This window comes from Phymastichus coffea, unplaced genomic scaffold (genome assembly GCF_024137745.1).
Source record: "Phymastichus coffea isolate CEN01 unplaced genomic scaffold, Cenicafe_Pcof_1.1 PCOF00008, whole genome shotgun sequence".
Classification (NCBI taxonomy): Eukaryota; Metazoa; Arthropoda; class Insecta; order Hymenoptera; family Eulophidae; genus Phymastichus; species Phymastichus coffea.
Window position 1 is genome coordinate 1,484,074 of NW_026706819.1, and position 16,310 is coordinate 1,500,383.

Consider the following 16,310-nt stretch of genomic DNA (forward strand, 5'->3'; position numbering starts at 1 on the left):
AGGTTGATTTTCACTCAATTCATTATTGATAATCGTATCAATTGAATAGTTTTCAATATAATCAATTTAAATAATGTTTAATAATTGTGTTCCTTGATACGATCTCAATAGATTTTAATTGGGTTATATGGGATTAAGTTTCACTATTGAAAATTATTGAAACTTATGCTAATTTTATTGATTAATATTCAATAACACATTTTTATCAGGATTCTTAATTCAGTTCTTATTCAATTTATTACTCGATATTTTCAGGATAGCATTTATATTTTTTGTTCACTGCATCGAAATTTAACATAGTTTTAATTACATTCAATTCCAACATAAAAAAGTAATGACTTGCGAAATGAAGTAATTTCATTCGTGATCTAATTAGTGCGGTCTTTTAAGCCTGTCGGGTTCTAGGCATGATCGAAATGAGGCTCTCTTAAGGCGACGGAAATCATACTAAAGTATAGGTTTTACAATTTTTCATAAATTACTTGTATATTTATATAATAGATTTGAATTTATAACTTAATTATTTTATTTTATATTTTCTTTGAGCCTGCATTTCTGAATGACAATACTAAATAGCAGCATTAAAATATTAAATGTTTAATAAAAAACATATAAAATTTTGTTTAAACAAGTATTAAGGATTTTTTATTTTACTAATTTTCATTTTATTTACAATAATATTTCATTTTTTGAACGTTTACGCAGTCTACATATCATTTCAAATGAGTCCACCGCATTTAGGTTATTCATTGCGCAGGCTCAAGCGGTAGCACGTTGACACGTGAAAACCAAAACACGTTTAGTAATTCAACTAATCTACTCGCGCGGGAAGGAAGGCGAGGTTATAAACGAAACTTCAGATATGCTGGAACTATGAACGCCCTTTTTATTCACAGTGAACAAAGAATAGTTTATCAGAATCCCCAGTGACGGTGACAGCGAAAAAAGCACAGCGCGGAGAAGTAAATTCGACGGACGGAAAGAGAGAAAATTTGCGTCTCTCTATCGGAGCTGAAACGAGCTCGACGGCGTCCGGAAGAAGAATCATAAAAAGAAGAAACGTCGTCATGTGCTTCCGCTTCGTCTCGTTTACGCCTGCGCACTTGCTTTTCTCCTCGCTGCTGGGCGCTCAACCAAGAAGGTGGCGCAAGAACCCACATGGCACGAGTGGGGAGTTAGAGAAGGACCCCACACAAACTCGACCATGTAAAGATTTGGTATGACAGCCGGCTAGTCATGCCAAGTACCTCTATTCTTTTCTTTTTTTCTGCGAGAGTATTGGTTAATATTTGAAACAACAGTTTAAGTATTTGATTTAAAATGAGTCTTTTATTTCATACTAAATGAGCAGTTAGCGAAAATGTTTAAGTAGTCACGAGAAGCGAAGAAAGCAAAACAATTGCAACGTGAAATAGCAAAACTACCTAAGATATCGCAATTTTGTAGAACTGAACCAAAAAACGATAATAACAGTAATGAAAATGATCAGTATCAGAATGTGGATACAATTGATAATAAAAGTGATCATATGAATGTCATTGAATAGAAAATCACACTGAGCAGCAAAGTTTCGAACAACATCAAGACGAACAAACAGCCGGGATTGAGAAAGATCTTTCACAAAATGCTACTTTGAAGAAGATCTTGCCCAAAAGACCATGTCGAGAGTCAAGTCTAGAATCAAAGCTTCGTTTCAACACAGGAAACAGTTCCTGTAAATTAAAAATTTTATTATTTTATTATCAAATAATTTATGAAAATATTTTAGACAATAATTATTTATAAATAATTAGTTGAATGGGAATTACTCGTGTTGTTACATTGAATATTTGTTTTTAAACAGGAAACTTGGAAAATAAAAACGGAATAGAAATTTCTGAGACTGACCCAGCTCTTTGGAACATGAAGAATAATTTAATTCTGTATTGTTTGAGTAATGGTTCTACATTTTGTCAAAATAGATGGAAAATTTGAAAAATTTGCATGTGAATATGCCGGGAGTGAAGAGAAAAAACTAACTAGATATTTACCATCGCCTTTATTTTATCGTTAATTAACAAATGATGAAAAAATTGATCGGTTACTGTATCCGCTATCTACAGATTGTATACCGGGTTTCCAGACCATCCGTAGAGCCATTTTAAAATCGAAAATTCGTGTTTTTGTGAAAAATGTTTCAGATGAAAATTGTTTACGACAAAGGGGGCCATCTATCTGTATAATTAGTTTTAACCTTGAACATCGTTTTCAAGGTCATTTGAAGGTCGAATTGTTTTTTTAAGTGGGAACCCCTATTTTTGACATCGGATTCGAAAAGAGCGGCAAATTTTACGTCCACAAAGATATTTAAAAATTTTTTTTCATGGCCTTGAGAAGGTCGATTTAAGGTCAAATGCTTGAAAAACGGCCTAAAAGCGTTTTTTTTAATTTTTAAGATATCGAAAAATGACCTCTACAAAATTTGTTCAGAACAGAGTGGGCCACCCAATGCACCAAAAACCTTTGACCTTTAACCTCATTTTGAAGATTATTTCAAGGTCGAAGTGTTTTTTTAAATGGAAACCCCTCTTTTTGACCCCAGATTCGCACATAGCGCGAAATCCGACGTTTGGATAAGGTATTATGTTGAGTTTCGATTAATCCACGATGTTCATCGCTAAGATCATGTGAAATTTAAATCCAATAGTATTTACGAAACATTTACAAAATGTTTCGGGCTAAATTTATTAAATTCTACTGGGAGCATGTTACAGTGACCTTATCTTTGACCTTCTAAATCATTTTAAGGTTATTTCAAGGTCACCTTTGATTGTTTGAATAATAAAGCAACGGGTTATCCAAACCGAAAGTCAAGTTGTTTTAAATGAGGAGCAAGCAGAGACATAGGTACAGTTTTTTCCACTCACTGCGTTTTGAATGTTTCTTAAATAAAGCAAACGAATAAAAAATTATTATTATTTCATTATATTATTTTATTGTTCATCTTTTTTGCATTGAAGCCAATTCATATCGTTGGTAGTTTTGGAATTATGTACGAAAAACAAAATTTTTCGAGAATAACGTGAACATAAAGTTTTTCAACTCGCTGTACCTACTTATCGTCGACAAATCTCATTTCTTCGATATATCTTAATAAAAATTTAGGAGAATATTCTTTAAGGTATTTGTAAGTCATTGTATCTATTTACAAATAAAAGATATCGAATCATTTCTTTTTGGAAAAACTTCTCCACGTATTTACGAACGTTTTGGTTGAAATAATTGAAATGAAATAGTTGAAAATTTTTAAGTTTGAAATTCAAAATTTTGCCACACAATTTTTTTGAATAAAAAAAAATCCTGATTTTTCGAGATTGTTTGCTCCTGAAATAAGAAACAATGTTTCTTATTATTGATTCGACGATAATAAAAAAAAAATTGATTAGGGAGAATGCAAATTAGTGCATCTTAAACTTTTGAAGTTTTGTGAAAAAAAGGAATTACAAGTGACATGATATGATATTTACTTATTTTCAAGTAAGCAGTTCTTGAAGTTACGAAAGTTATGAATTTTGTTATTTATTTACGTACAATTCATTTTCATTTAAGCCATGGTGTATTCGAATCAGGAAGCGCATGATATAATGCTAATTTTGGGTGAATGTGGAGGTATCTTTTCTGAAGCTGCCAGAGTGTGGCACGATCGATATCCTCATCGGACGGCTCACTCAAGAAACGTTTATTCACAGTTATCTAGGCGAATAAGAAACGAAGGTATCATCCAACCTCATCACAATAAAGGAAGACAGATTAGACGTCGAATCAGAGATGAAAAAACACCAGATGTTATTGCATCATTTAACGTGAATCCTCATGATTCTTTAACTCGTCGATCAATTGATTCAGGGATTGGTAAAACGACAATTTATCGTATTTTAAAAGAGAATAAATTTCACCCTTACAGAATGATCCTTCACCAAAATTTAGATGTAAAAGACATGCAACGTAGACTTGATTTTTGTAATTGGATTGAACAACAACCACACAACTTTCACAGAAGCATTTTGTTTTCTGATGAGTGTACATTCAAAAGTAACGCAGAGGTGAACACTTGGAACTTTCGATATTGGTCACAAACTAATCCTCAATGGTTAACCCATTAACGACCAAAATGCTCAATTTTGTTGTCGAGTTTTAATGCGTTTTTTTCGGTAGTCATAGGCCTAAGAAATTTTTGCAAACACGTATTTGGATGGGAAATTTAACGCTCTTTCAGAAACTTTTTTCAAAATTGCGATTGGCTGTTAGCCGTAAACTAAATCCTTTATTCTCCCCCACAAGTAATAATCGAGTACAGTAACGTCAGGTGATCGGGGTGGATACTCCACAGGACCACCAATACCAATCCATCTATTCGGAAACATATTATTCAGTAATCTTCGAGCGGTCATCGAAGTATGCGCTGGGCATCCATCCTGTTGGAACCACATTCCAAGACGTTCTTGCAATGGAATATCTTCTAAATTTGCAGGAAGATTCCTTCTAATTAATTGTCTGTACCGTGGACCCTTTAAATTCTGATCAAAGAATACGGGACCCACAATGTGTCCTAGGTAAATACCGCACCAAACATTCACTTTCCACACATGTTGATGATCAACTTGTCTTAACCCATTAACGACCAAAATGCTCAATTTTGTTGTCGAGTTTTAATGCGTTTTTTTCGGTAGTCATAGGCCTAAGAAATTTTTGCAAACACGTATTTGGATGGGAAATTTAACGCTCTTTCAGAATCTTTTTTCAAAATTGCGATTGATTGCGTTATAAAAAAGTTATAGCCAATTAAACAATAAAAACCTGAAAAATTTTGCGAAAAATCAAGTTTGCGATTTTTTTTAGCAATGTTACCGCTAAAAAATCATCAAACAAATATGATCAGAGGTGATCACGACTATCAAAGTATCTCCAGGAATTTTGGTGGAATTTTTGAACCACTTCTTCCAACAAAGTGATGGCAAAATAAAAAAAAATCCATATAAAACATTTCTCATTTTTTATCTCGGAAACCATTAAGTTCAGATAAAAAGTTCATTGAACAAAAAGTCTTAGAATTAAACGAGAAATACGCCTGAATTTTTTCAGAATTTTCCAAAGCGGTTTTGAATTTTCGGAGAATACGGAAAATCCAGTTTTCGAAAATCATCTCCAAAAATTCTGAAAAAATTCAGGCATGTTTCTTGATGAATTCTAAGACTTTTTGTTCTATAAACTTTTTCTCCAAACTCAATAGTTTTCAAGATAAAAAACGTTCTACTCTTAGCATGACCCAGAGATAACGAGGAGGACGTGGTAGAATTTTGTCTCCTTTGGGGTGCTTGATTTGAGTGAGTCCGCTTGCCTCTCACTGCAATACGAATTTTTTTTTTAAACATTCAACACAAATCGATAAATCACATTTTTCACAGATAATTCTCATTCTTACGGGACAATAAGAACAAAGTTTGAGTTTTGTTTGTTTGGACATATTGTGTTTCTCTTTTTTGCATTGTCTCTGCGCAATGTAATATTTAGCTATTAAAAGTGCAACATCTTTTGTTCCAACCCTTTTTTTCTCATCATTGACAGCATTGAATAGTACAGTAGCACTTACAATCGAAGCTTGATTTAGTCTTAAAAAAACTACCCACGTCCACTTTTTTAAACGAATACTCGGAAGTAAATTGTTACAATGTCTGTCGTGGACATCATTGCCACCCATAAAACTGTTATAGACGCTAATAGCCCTCGGAAAAGGTATTTCAACTTTTTTTCCTTCTTGCTTACTGTATCTATTTGAAAAGGATAATGGAGTTACCCCTGCAGCAGTAGAAATAATCGAAACTGGTTTTGAATCCATCAGTGATGTAATTTATATCACTGTTCTTATAGTGCTTCACGGCATACTCACCTCTTTGAGCTTTTTTATTTAAACATTTTTATCTTTGACTCTATCTTCTCTAATAGTACCTGTACATTTTAGCCCAAGCTTCTTCAAATGCACAGCGAGATCTAAGCTTGTGAAATAATTATCAAAATAAAGATGGAACATAGATATTTTGCCCGGAGGTATAACACGAAAAAACGTTTCTAGTAAAATCATGACAACGCGAGAACCTAATGCACACTTACTAAATTTACTTCCCGTTGTCGAATTTTTTCCGCAGTATAAGTCAAGACCTAATACAAAACGATCGGAAGTACAAAGACCCCAGAATTTGAGACCAAATCGTATGGGTGTTTCTCGAATGAATTGTTTTAGAACCGTCCTCACATAAGACTTAGCCATCATTTCATCGATGGAAAGAGCAGTTCTCCACACACCGAACTTCATAATATTAATTTCAAATAGGTTTAATAGTGAACGGACATGCCAAGCATAGTCAGTTGGATTTTTATCTTTCATTTGTGAATATTTTAATTTTGATCTGATCTCTTCAAACTTATTACGTGACATAGCAGAAGAAACAACGTTACAAGATAAAAAGGGATCACGTGACCAGTAATCCTTCTGAGATTTCCTTTTGTTGAATGAAGCCAAAATGATTATTCCCACGAATGTATTTGAGTCTTTTAACTTTAAATCAAAATTATTTTCTTTGCAAGCATCTATAATATATTGCTTCATTTAAGTTAAGAAAAATGTTTCAAACAGTTCTACTGGCTCCATTTCTTGTATTTTATTTTTTACCGAGTCTTTCAATAAAATTTTGTCTTTCAAATTATCATTATACTTTTTTTCTCCTTCCATCCACTGGAGTTCATGCGTTCTTTCTAATTTAGTTTGAGTTTCAGTATATGTTTTACAAGCTTCTGTGTACGTTATATTATAAATTTCATCATCCGAATCAGTATCGAAATCTGATCCATCAGAACCAGAATTGTCAGGATTTGGAAAGGTAACTATATCATCGTAAGAGTTCTTTGAAGTATCAATTTCGTACATTTCATGGGAGCGAGTGGAACGTCTTTTACGTTTTTGCGACATATTATATAAAATAATAAAAATACCTAATGAAAATAATTACTACAGTTTTCAATGCTTCTTGTCAAACCTAGACTTTAGAAAGCGAAAATAATCTTTTCGATTCGATTTACTCTATGGTCTCAAAATAACAAGAGACTAGTAAGTAATAAAAATGAGCTCACATACAATTTTCTGAATTGCTTTTTTGATATGTGTATATTAGTATACGCTATACAAACTGCACTTGTATACACATAAAAAGGCAAAACATTATTATATTATTGTTGAATGGCTGTTCTTTATTCTGTATCAAAAATATTAACGCTGCTAGGATTATAACCTAACTCACTTATTATCTCGAAAACTATTGAGTTTGGAGAAAAAGTTTATAGAACAAAAAGTCTTAGAATTCATCAAGGAACATGCCTGAATTTTTTCAGAATTTTTGGAGATGATTTTCGAAAAATGGATTTTCCGTATTTTCCGAAAATTCAAAACCGCTTTAGAAAATTCTGAAAAAATTCAGGCGTATTTCTCGTTTAATTCTAAGACTTTTTGTTCATTGAACTTTTTATCTGAACTTAATGGTTTCCGAGATAAAAAATGAGAAATGTTTTTTATGGATTTTTTTTTATTTTGCCACCATTTTGTTGGAAGAAATGGTTCAAAAATTCCACCAAAATTCCTGGAGATACTTTGATAGTCGTGATCACCTCTGATCATATTTGTTTGATGATTTTTTAGCGGTAACATTGCTAAAAAAAATCGCAAACTTGATTTTTCGCAAAATTTTTCAGGTTTTTATTGTTTAATTGGCTATAACTTTTTTATAACGCAATCAATCGCAATTTTGAAAAAAGATTCTGAAAGAGCGTTAAATTTCCCATCCAAATACGTGTTTGCAAAAATTTCTTAGGCCTATGACTACCGAAAAAAACGCATTAAAACTCGACAACAAAATTGAGCATTTTGGTCGTTAATGGGTTAAGACAAGTTGATCATCAACATGTGTGGAAAGTGAATGTTTGGTGCGGTATTTACCTAGGACACATTGTGGGTCCCGTATTCTTTGATCAGAATTTAAAGGGTCCACGGTACAGACAATTAATTAGAAGGAATCTTCCTGCAAATTTAGAAGATATTCCATTGCAAGAACGTCTTGGAATGTGGTTCCAACAGGATGGATGCCCAGCGCATACTTCGATGACCGCTCGAAGATTACTGAATAATATGTTTCCGAATAGATGGATTGGTATTGGTGGTCCTGTGGAGTATCCACCCCGATCACCTGACGTTACTGTACTCGATTATTACTTGTGGGGGAGAATAAAGGATTTAGTTTACGGCTAACGGCCAACGACAAGAGATAATATGATCTATAGGATCACTGAAGCCATTCGATCCTTAAACAACGATGAAGTTCTTCGAGCATTTGATTGCTTTCCGACAGGAGTAAGGGCCTGTATCCAACAGAATGGAGGTATTTTTGAGCACTACATCTAGCTAGGGATCAGATTAAACATTGTCGTTTAAATTTTTCATTTATGGTTACTTTTCTGTTATTCTTGTTCATGTTGACAAAAAAGGTAACGTCATTGTAATTCAATAAAAAGAAAATAAATGTTTAATCACTAAAATTTATGTACTACTTTTTGCAACCTTGAAATGATCTTGGAAGTCAAAAACATTTTGTAAATGTTTCGCGAATAATATTGGATCTAAATTTCACATGACCTTAGCGATAAACGTCGTGGATCAATCGAAACTCAACATAATAATACCTTATCCAAACGTCGGATTTCGCGCTATGTGCGAATCTGGGGTCAAAAAGAGGGGTTTCCATTACAAAAAACACTTCGACCTTGAAATGACCTTCAAAATGAGGTTAAAGGTCAATGGTTATTGGTGCATTGGGTGGCCCACTCTGTTCTGAACAAATTTTGTAGAGGTCATTTTTCGATATCTTAAAAATTAAAAAAACGCTTTTAGGCAGATTTTCAAGCATTTGACCTTAAATCGACCTTCTCAAGGCCATGAAAAAAAATTTTTAAATATCTTTGTGGACGTAAAATTTGCCGCTCTTTTCGAATCCGATGTCAAAAATAGGGGTTCCCATTTAAAAAAACAATTCGACCTTCAAATGACCTTGAAAACGATGTTCAAGGTCAAAACTAATTATACAGATAGATGGCCCCCTTTGTCGTAAACAATTTTCATCTGAAACATTTTTCACAAAAACACGAATTTTCGATTTTAAAATGGCTGTACGGATGGTCTGGAACATCCGGTATATTGTTTTTTATGTAGGCTCTTTTCATCAAAAAATAGTCAATTTAGCTTTTCCGGATTCTTCGATTAGAAAAATGGCTTGAGACGTGTCAAACAAGAAGACGGTAATAAACACAAAGAATACTTGATATCCTATAGTCAGCGTAAAAGTGCAGCAGGTTGTATTGATGATCAAATTATGCATCAAGCAAAACATAAAGCATTATACTGGAGAGAGTTTTGACAGCATCTCATCAAAACTATTAAGTTTTGAGCATCCAGAGGCTTAGTTTTTCAAGGGGAAAATCAAGATTTAGGTTAAAAAAGTGACAATTATTTACGAATAATAGAACTACTCAGTGATTACAGCCCTTTAATATTTAGAGACTTATGGGAATAAAGGCCACGGAAATACATCTTATTTATCTGAAAATATTTGTGAGAAATTGATACAACTTATAGGAGATAGAGTTTTGGAGTATATTCTAACCGAACTCAAGGAGGCAAAGTATTACAGTATGTTCTGTAGATTCAACACCTGATAAGTCGAAAAGAAATCAACTACCTTTTATAATAAGATTTGTTACGAATGAAGGTCCAATAGAACGTTTTCTTCAATTTATTAAAATTAAGAGTCACGATTCCGAATATTTAGAGAAAACTGTTATAGATTTTTTAGATAAGGAAAAGGTACCTGTAGTCGATTGTCGAGGGCAATCTTACGATAATGCAAAAAATATGTCAGGAGTATTCCGGATTCACGCTAGAATAAAGAAATGTAATAATACTGCTGATTACGTTCCATGCGCAGACATAGCTTGAATTCAGTAGGATCTTCAGCAGCAGCTTGTAATTTAACAGTAATACTATTTTTCGCTTTGATTCAGGAATTATATGTTTTTTATCGGGTTCAACTCGCAGATGGAAAAAGCTAACAAATTCTTTAGGATCAATTTTGAAAATATGGAAGTCACTCTCTAAAACATGATGATCAGGCTCGTCATGATGCCGTATCTGCTGTACATGATAGTCATCATGAAATTTTATCGGTTCTCGTTTTGTTATCGGGGGACGAATCGGCAAAAGATGAATACCGCGCTGAAGCGTTAAGATTATACAATAAACTCACTCAATTTCAAAATATTTTTCTGCTAATAGTTTGGAACGATATTTTATCCAGAATTCATATAAACAATTTAACCATACAGAAGGTTTGATAACGTAATCAATATACATCATATTGATTTGATAACAGTTGTCAATATATTGAAGAGTTTGGTAAGGTATACGAGTTTACGTAATAAATTTGAAGTTTTTACAAAAAGCAAAAAATCTTGCTCTCCTTCAAAAGAATAAGCTCTTCAACTTTAAAAGCTCTTGTGTTAGAACACGTAGTGTGCGGCTCAAGACGACTTGAAGAGTCGAGCGCAGACAAAACTTTTTCACAAATTGACAAACTAGAAATAGAAATATTTTATCAAATCATTGACAGTTTGACCGTCAATTTGAACCAAAGAATGGAAGCGTACAATAAATTGCATGGAAACTTTAGCTTTTTCTGGAAATTGTAAATGTTGAATGATAATGAAATTAAAGACAACTCCGTGAAACTTGCGGGCAAATACCAAAAAGATGTATGTGAAAAAAATTTAATAAATAACTGCATTCAATTTAAACATTATTTGATTGAGACAGGTGCAACAAAAATTTATCCTTTAAAGATTTATATGTTAAAATCAATGAAGGCTGCCTGAGATTTATATTTCCTATTTTAGAGATAATTTTGCGGATATTTTTGTGCGTGATGGTGACAAACTGTAGCGGGAAAAGGTCCTTTTCAGCTCTCAAACATTTGAAAAATGATCACCGTAGTACAATGTCAGATACACGCTTAAATGCACTAACATTGATGTACATAGAGTCAGATATTTTGGATTTAATCGATTTCAATGACATCATTGAAACTTTTGCTAATAAAACGTCGAGGACAAAATTATAAACAATAAAAAAATTAATTATTTGATCAAATAATTTTTTATACCTTTTTAGAAATAAAATTCATTCCACATAATTTTTAGCAGTTCTTCAAAAATTTCCTGCTATTTAAATATTTTGCAATAAAAAAATGTCAAATTTTCGTCTCGCTAGGGACCTCAAAGGACCTGGGGCTTTAGGCGATAGCGTACTTTACCTTTGCGTAAAGACGGCACTGGATTTGATTGGCTACTGTTATGAGCCATTATAAATTAGACAAGATTATAAATTTGAATAAATACTATCAACAATAAAAAGAATAATACATTAATATTTTATATCAAATTTTATGAATTGATTTCGGTACATTCGGTACCGTCAATACATTTTAAAAAATAGTTAAAATTTAATTTACAAATTTTAACAAACTCTCTAAATTGTTGGGCATAAATAACTGAAAAAAACAATAGTTGAAAAATAGTTAAAATCACATATCTGTTGATATTGAATATCTTATGAAAAGCTTTAAATATACCAATATTAATTTGAAAAATAAAGAAATGAATCGGATAGGTGCAGCTGACGACTCTATTTATTTGGATAAGAAAAACTAATATCGTGCGCTGCCCATTACCTATATAGCTTAACACCTAAAAATCTGTAACGTTATTAGATTCGAAATTATAGGCAAATATAAACATGATCAGATTTTTTTACCAATTAATATCAACGTATGGTAAGCATTTTAAAGGATATGTAGAATTTTCCATGTATGTATAATGTAGTTTAGAATTTTTTTATTTCGCCTATAATCATTTTTCGACACTCCATGCGGAAAGTGCGTTTTTTCCACACGCTCAGTAAAAAATGTACGTTGAACATCGCACTTTCCACACGTCGTATCAAAAAATACGGTACGGCACATGTTCGGAAAAGAGTTTCTCATCTCATGTACTTTTCTACCCTCGCTTCGCTCGGGCGTAAACGCCACACGAGACCAGAATCTATTTTCCCGCACTTGTATCATAATGTACTATTTCTACATTTCACTGCACTTTCTACAGTGTTTTTTCAAAATTGAATTGTCGGGAGTATTAAAAGTTACATTTCAATAAATTATCTCTTATTTTTCTAAAATTTCCGAAGTCAACAATATTGAAATAAGCGTAAATATAAGTTAGGCTTTGTAGGCGTTTTTTCAGCACTAAAAAAATGTTAGATAATTTTTGATACCAGATTTGGATTTGTAGTAGCACATTGCATAAAATACTCCGCTTTGAAATTAATTTTGAAACTGTTGAGACTGGTAGAAGTAAAAAAGAATCCTTGGTTGCACCAAGTTTCAAAGGTCATATAATAGAACTATCGTCTCTATAGTATTTTTCTCGGATTGCACATCAGTGTCGGTTTCATTTGCTTTTCGTCTCATACTTTTGGCTTCACTCTGAGTTGAGATATTTGATTTTTTCACACTAAAAAAAATGGTCTATGGTGCAACACTGATAAAATAAATTATTGAATAAAATTGATTAAGAATACATAGTAATTTAGGTGATTCTTAACAATTTTTCATTAAAAGCAAAAGGTAAATTGTATAAATATTTGTCATTGAACATATTCCTATAATAAAACAGTTAATAACTACTCCACATTATTTCAAAATTTTGCTGATATATTTCAGACTTCACAGGAAATAGGATTGAGGTAAAATTCCACATTTAAACGAATTGCATAGATCTACTATCATTATCAATATAGTCGTACAAAAAATTTTTATTCTTATAAAATATAAAATACAAATTTTTTATGTATTCTGGTGAAAAAATATCAGCTATTGTTGAAATTATGCTGAATAGTTGTTAAGTTGTTATTGTTAGTTTATTTTTTAAAACTTGTAAAAGAAGTATTACAAAAATATGTATCATTACAAAATTTCCATTAACGTTCAAAGAAATCTATGAAAATTTCAATTTTTCCATATAATTATTGCAAAAAATTATCTTAAATATTTTCAAAGGGAAATATACTATAATTTAATTAAAATCTGCTTCGATTTTATTCTAATTCAATCTTATCATTCTTATCAAAATTAGATCAGTCATCGGATTTAGAGCAGAATCAGTACAGGTTTTTAAATGGGATATACCTGTACAATGTGTCCTTAGGGTAAAATAAAACTGAGTAATTTGGACATTTTCATAAACTAGATAAATCTATACGGAACTTTTTTTTTCAACAAATCTCAATCATTTTGAACAATCAAACAAAATTGTTTAATAACTACATATTTGTTGTCATAGAATTTGCATACTATATAGAATTCAAGATGTCTTAATCCACATTGTTCAAATTAGTTTAATGATATAATTTTTCTATAAAATGAAAATAAATTTTAAGAACTCTATATAGATTGTATTGGAATTATTTACAGGGAATATACTGAATTTATTCTGCATCCTTTAAATTTTACATTATAAAATTGCATATTCATTCCTTTTTATAAAATGTCTTGAAACATATTTATTTAGTGTTATAATGAAAAGATCCAGCAAGTATAGAATAAATTGAATGTAAGCATCCTGTCAAAAATAAACTAAAAGAAGGAAATGATACTTAATTTAAAACCTACCAACATAAACATAGAATTATATCTTTTCAATCATTTTTTTATACAAGATACAATTGAAATTTAAGTTTTAATAAATAGAATAATTCAATGAGATTTATAAAATACTCATTAAAGTTTAAAAATAACACAATAACATCTATGTATTTTTTTAAAAACTTTAAAGTAATACACCCTTAAATCAAACACTGCAAGTTTTTTACTGATAGGTTCTCAGCCTCTTCAGCAAATGTATTATAATTAAATTGTTATATTAATAATTTTTGTACAAACTACATTCTCAATAATATAAAACAAAACTTTTGACATAATAAAATTTAATTATAGAATATTTTCTGAGGAGGTTGAAAACCCATCAGTAAAACATTGAAAAAAGATTAATCTTTGACTTTAACATTGTTCCTGAATATTTTTAATTTCTTCAAAATTTATTAATAATTATAAAAATTCAATACAACAAACATATTCTGTATTTTTTATCTGTGCGATGAGAAAGTTAGGACATATGATGATTTGATATTTTTTTTAAGTTGGTTTACTTGGTATATTAAAGGAATATTAATACAGGTACTTAAAATTTTTTTTCATTGATTGCATTCATTTTCTAGTCATATGTAAAATTACATCTACTTAAAATTACACATATTAATAATTGAAAATAACATTAGTAGATTCACATATTCTTTTATACAAATTTAATCATTTATCAAATCATAAAAATGTTGCATTAATTAAGTATAACTATTTTAGAGAAAAATAAAAAACACAAAGAAAAAGTAAAATCAAATGTGTTAGATTCTAAAATACATTTAAATAAAACTCGCCATGAGAAAGAGAAATATAATATGTTTATAAAACGAATCTTCCTTTACTGATAAAAATATATCACAACTAAGAGAAAAATAGCGTATCAAAAACTAAAAGAACAACGATGTGACCTTAACTGGAACTAACTTAACCTATTTTGAAAATAAAGAAAAGGAAATCGTAAACAAAACAAAAAATACACTAACCTGAACTTTGGCACTACGCTTTGCACCTGAGTTGGTTGATAAGGATGATCATCTTTCATATTGGAATGGAATACTATGCTATCGACTTAATGAACGCAAATACGTAGGCAATAGCACGTGCTTGCGTGCGCGTATATGTATATATCTGCGTATATACACTTATATTGTTTGTGTATTTACTAGTGCTACGGTGTGACAATTGTCTAACACCGGTTAAAAATTAACAAAAAAAAGCTACTACAAATAACGACTAATAAACCAACTTGTGTTCCAAGTTACATGGAAATGCATGAACGAGAGTAAGGGTCTGTGCACGAAAGAAGGAATAGAAGGAACAGATAATTATTTGTGCTTTTTTATTCCACTCTGTGTGTATTTGTGTAATGCTATCTCTCGTCTGCTATATAAACTTCCCCAATAACACAAAAACGTTTTAAAAACGTTTTCTGGATAACTTTTAAACGTTGATGACTTTTAGTGAAAAAAACGTTATTAAAATGTTTTTAAAACGTAATATATGTCCGCGAGTAATACATTTTGAATACGTTTTACAAAAGTTTTAAAAACGTTTATTATAAAAATTTATACAGTAGATCGGTATCACAATACGTTTTGAAAACGTTTTGATACCAGCCTGCTGTATAAATTTTTCTGAAAAACAGTTTAATAACCTTTTCCAAACGTTTTCAAAACGTATTGTGTTATCAGCCTACGGTATACATTTTTTTGGGAAAATGTTTTTAAAACGTTTTCAAAACGTATTCTAATAGTTCATTGTATACGTTTTTCTGGAAAACGTTTTAAAATCGTTTTTAAAACGTATTTTGATACCAGCCTATTATATATATTTTTCTGAAAAACATTCTTAAAACTTTTTCAAAACGTTTTTAAAACGTACTCTGATACCAGCCTATTATAGAACATTTTCGATAAAACGTTGTAACACCTATTTTAAAACGTTTAAAAACGTTTTTAAATCGTTTTCAAAATGTATTGTGATACCGGCTTATTGTATAAATTTCATGAAAAACATTTTTAAAACGTTTTTGAAGCGTTTTCAAAACGTATTAGTCGCGGACATATATTACGTTTTAAAAACGTTTTAAAAATGTTTTTTTTCACTAAAAGTCATCAACGTTTCAAAATTTACCAGAAAACGTTTTTAAGACATTTTTAAAACATTTGGTGCTAATCGGGTTTGTAATTTGTTTTTATTATTGTTGATTTTTTAATTCTATAATATTTAAATTAAATTTCTGTGCATAATTAATTGTAAGTAATACACTAAATATATTCAAATTAATTTTGTCGATAATTTTTTTTAAGTAAATAATGCAAATAGTGTTAAAAAATCCTAAACTTAACCTCCGTTTGTTAAAAGGTGCTTACAAGCCACTTTCTCCTTATCCAACGTTTTCTTTTTTCCATTTGCCATACATTAAAAAGT

General features: G+C 30.9%; 1 protein-coding gene across 3 annotated transcripts in view; it reads right to left on the reverse strand.

Annotated features, from left to right (window-relative positions):
* LOC131669972 (alkyldihydroxyacetonephosphate synthase) overlaps nt 1–15,131 on the reverse strand; it is a 547,494-nt gene extending 532,363 nt beyond the window's left edge. For all 3 annotated transcript variants that reach the window (XM_058945216.1, XM_058945234.1, XM_058945225.1), the window contains exon 1: nt 14,864–15,131. In XM_058945216.1, coding sequence (XP_058801199.1) covers nt 14,864–14,922 — 59 coding nt within the window. In that variant the 5' untranslated portion in view covers nt 14,923–15,131. The remainder of the gene's footprint in view (nt 1–14,863) is intronic.
* Between the last annotated feature and the right edge of the window lie 1,179 nt (nt 15,132–16,310).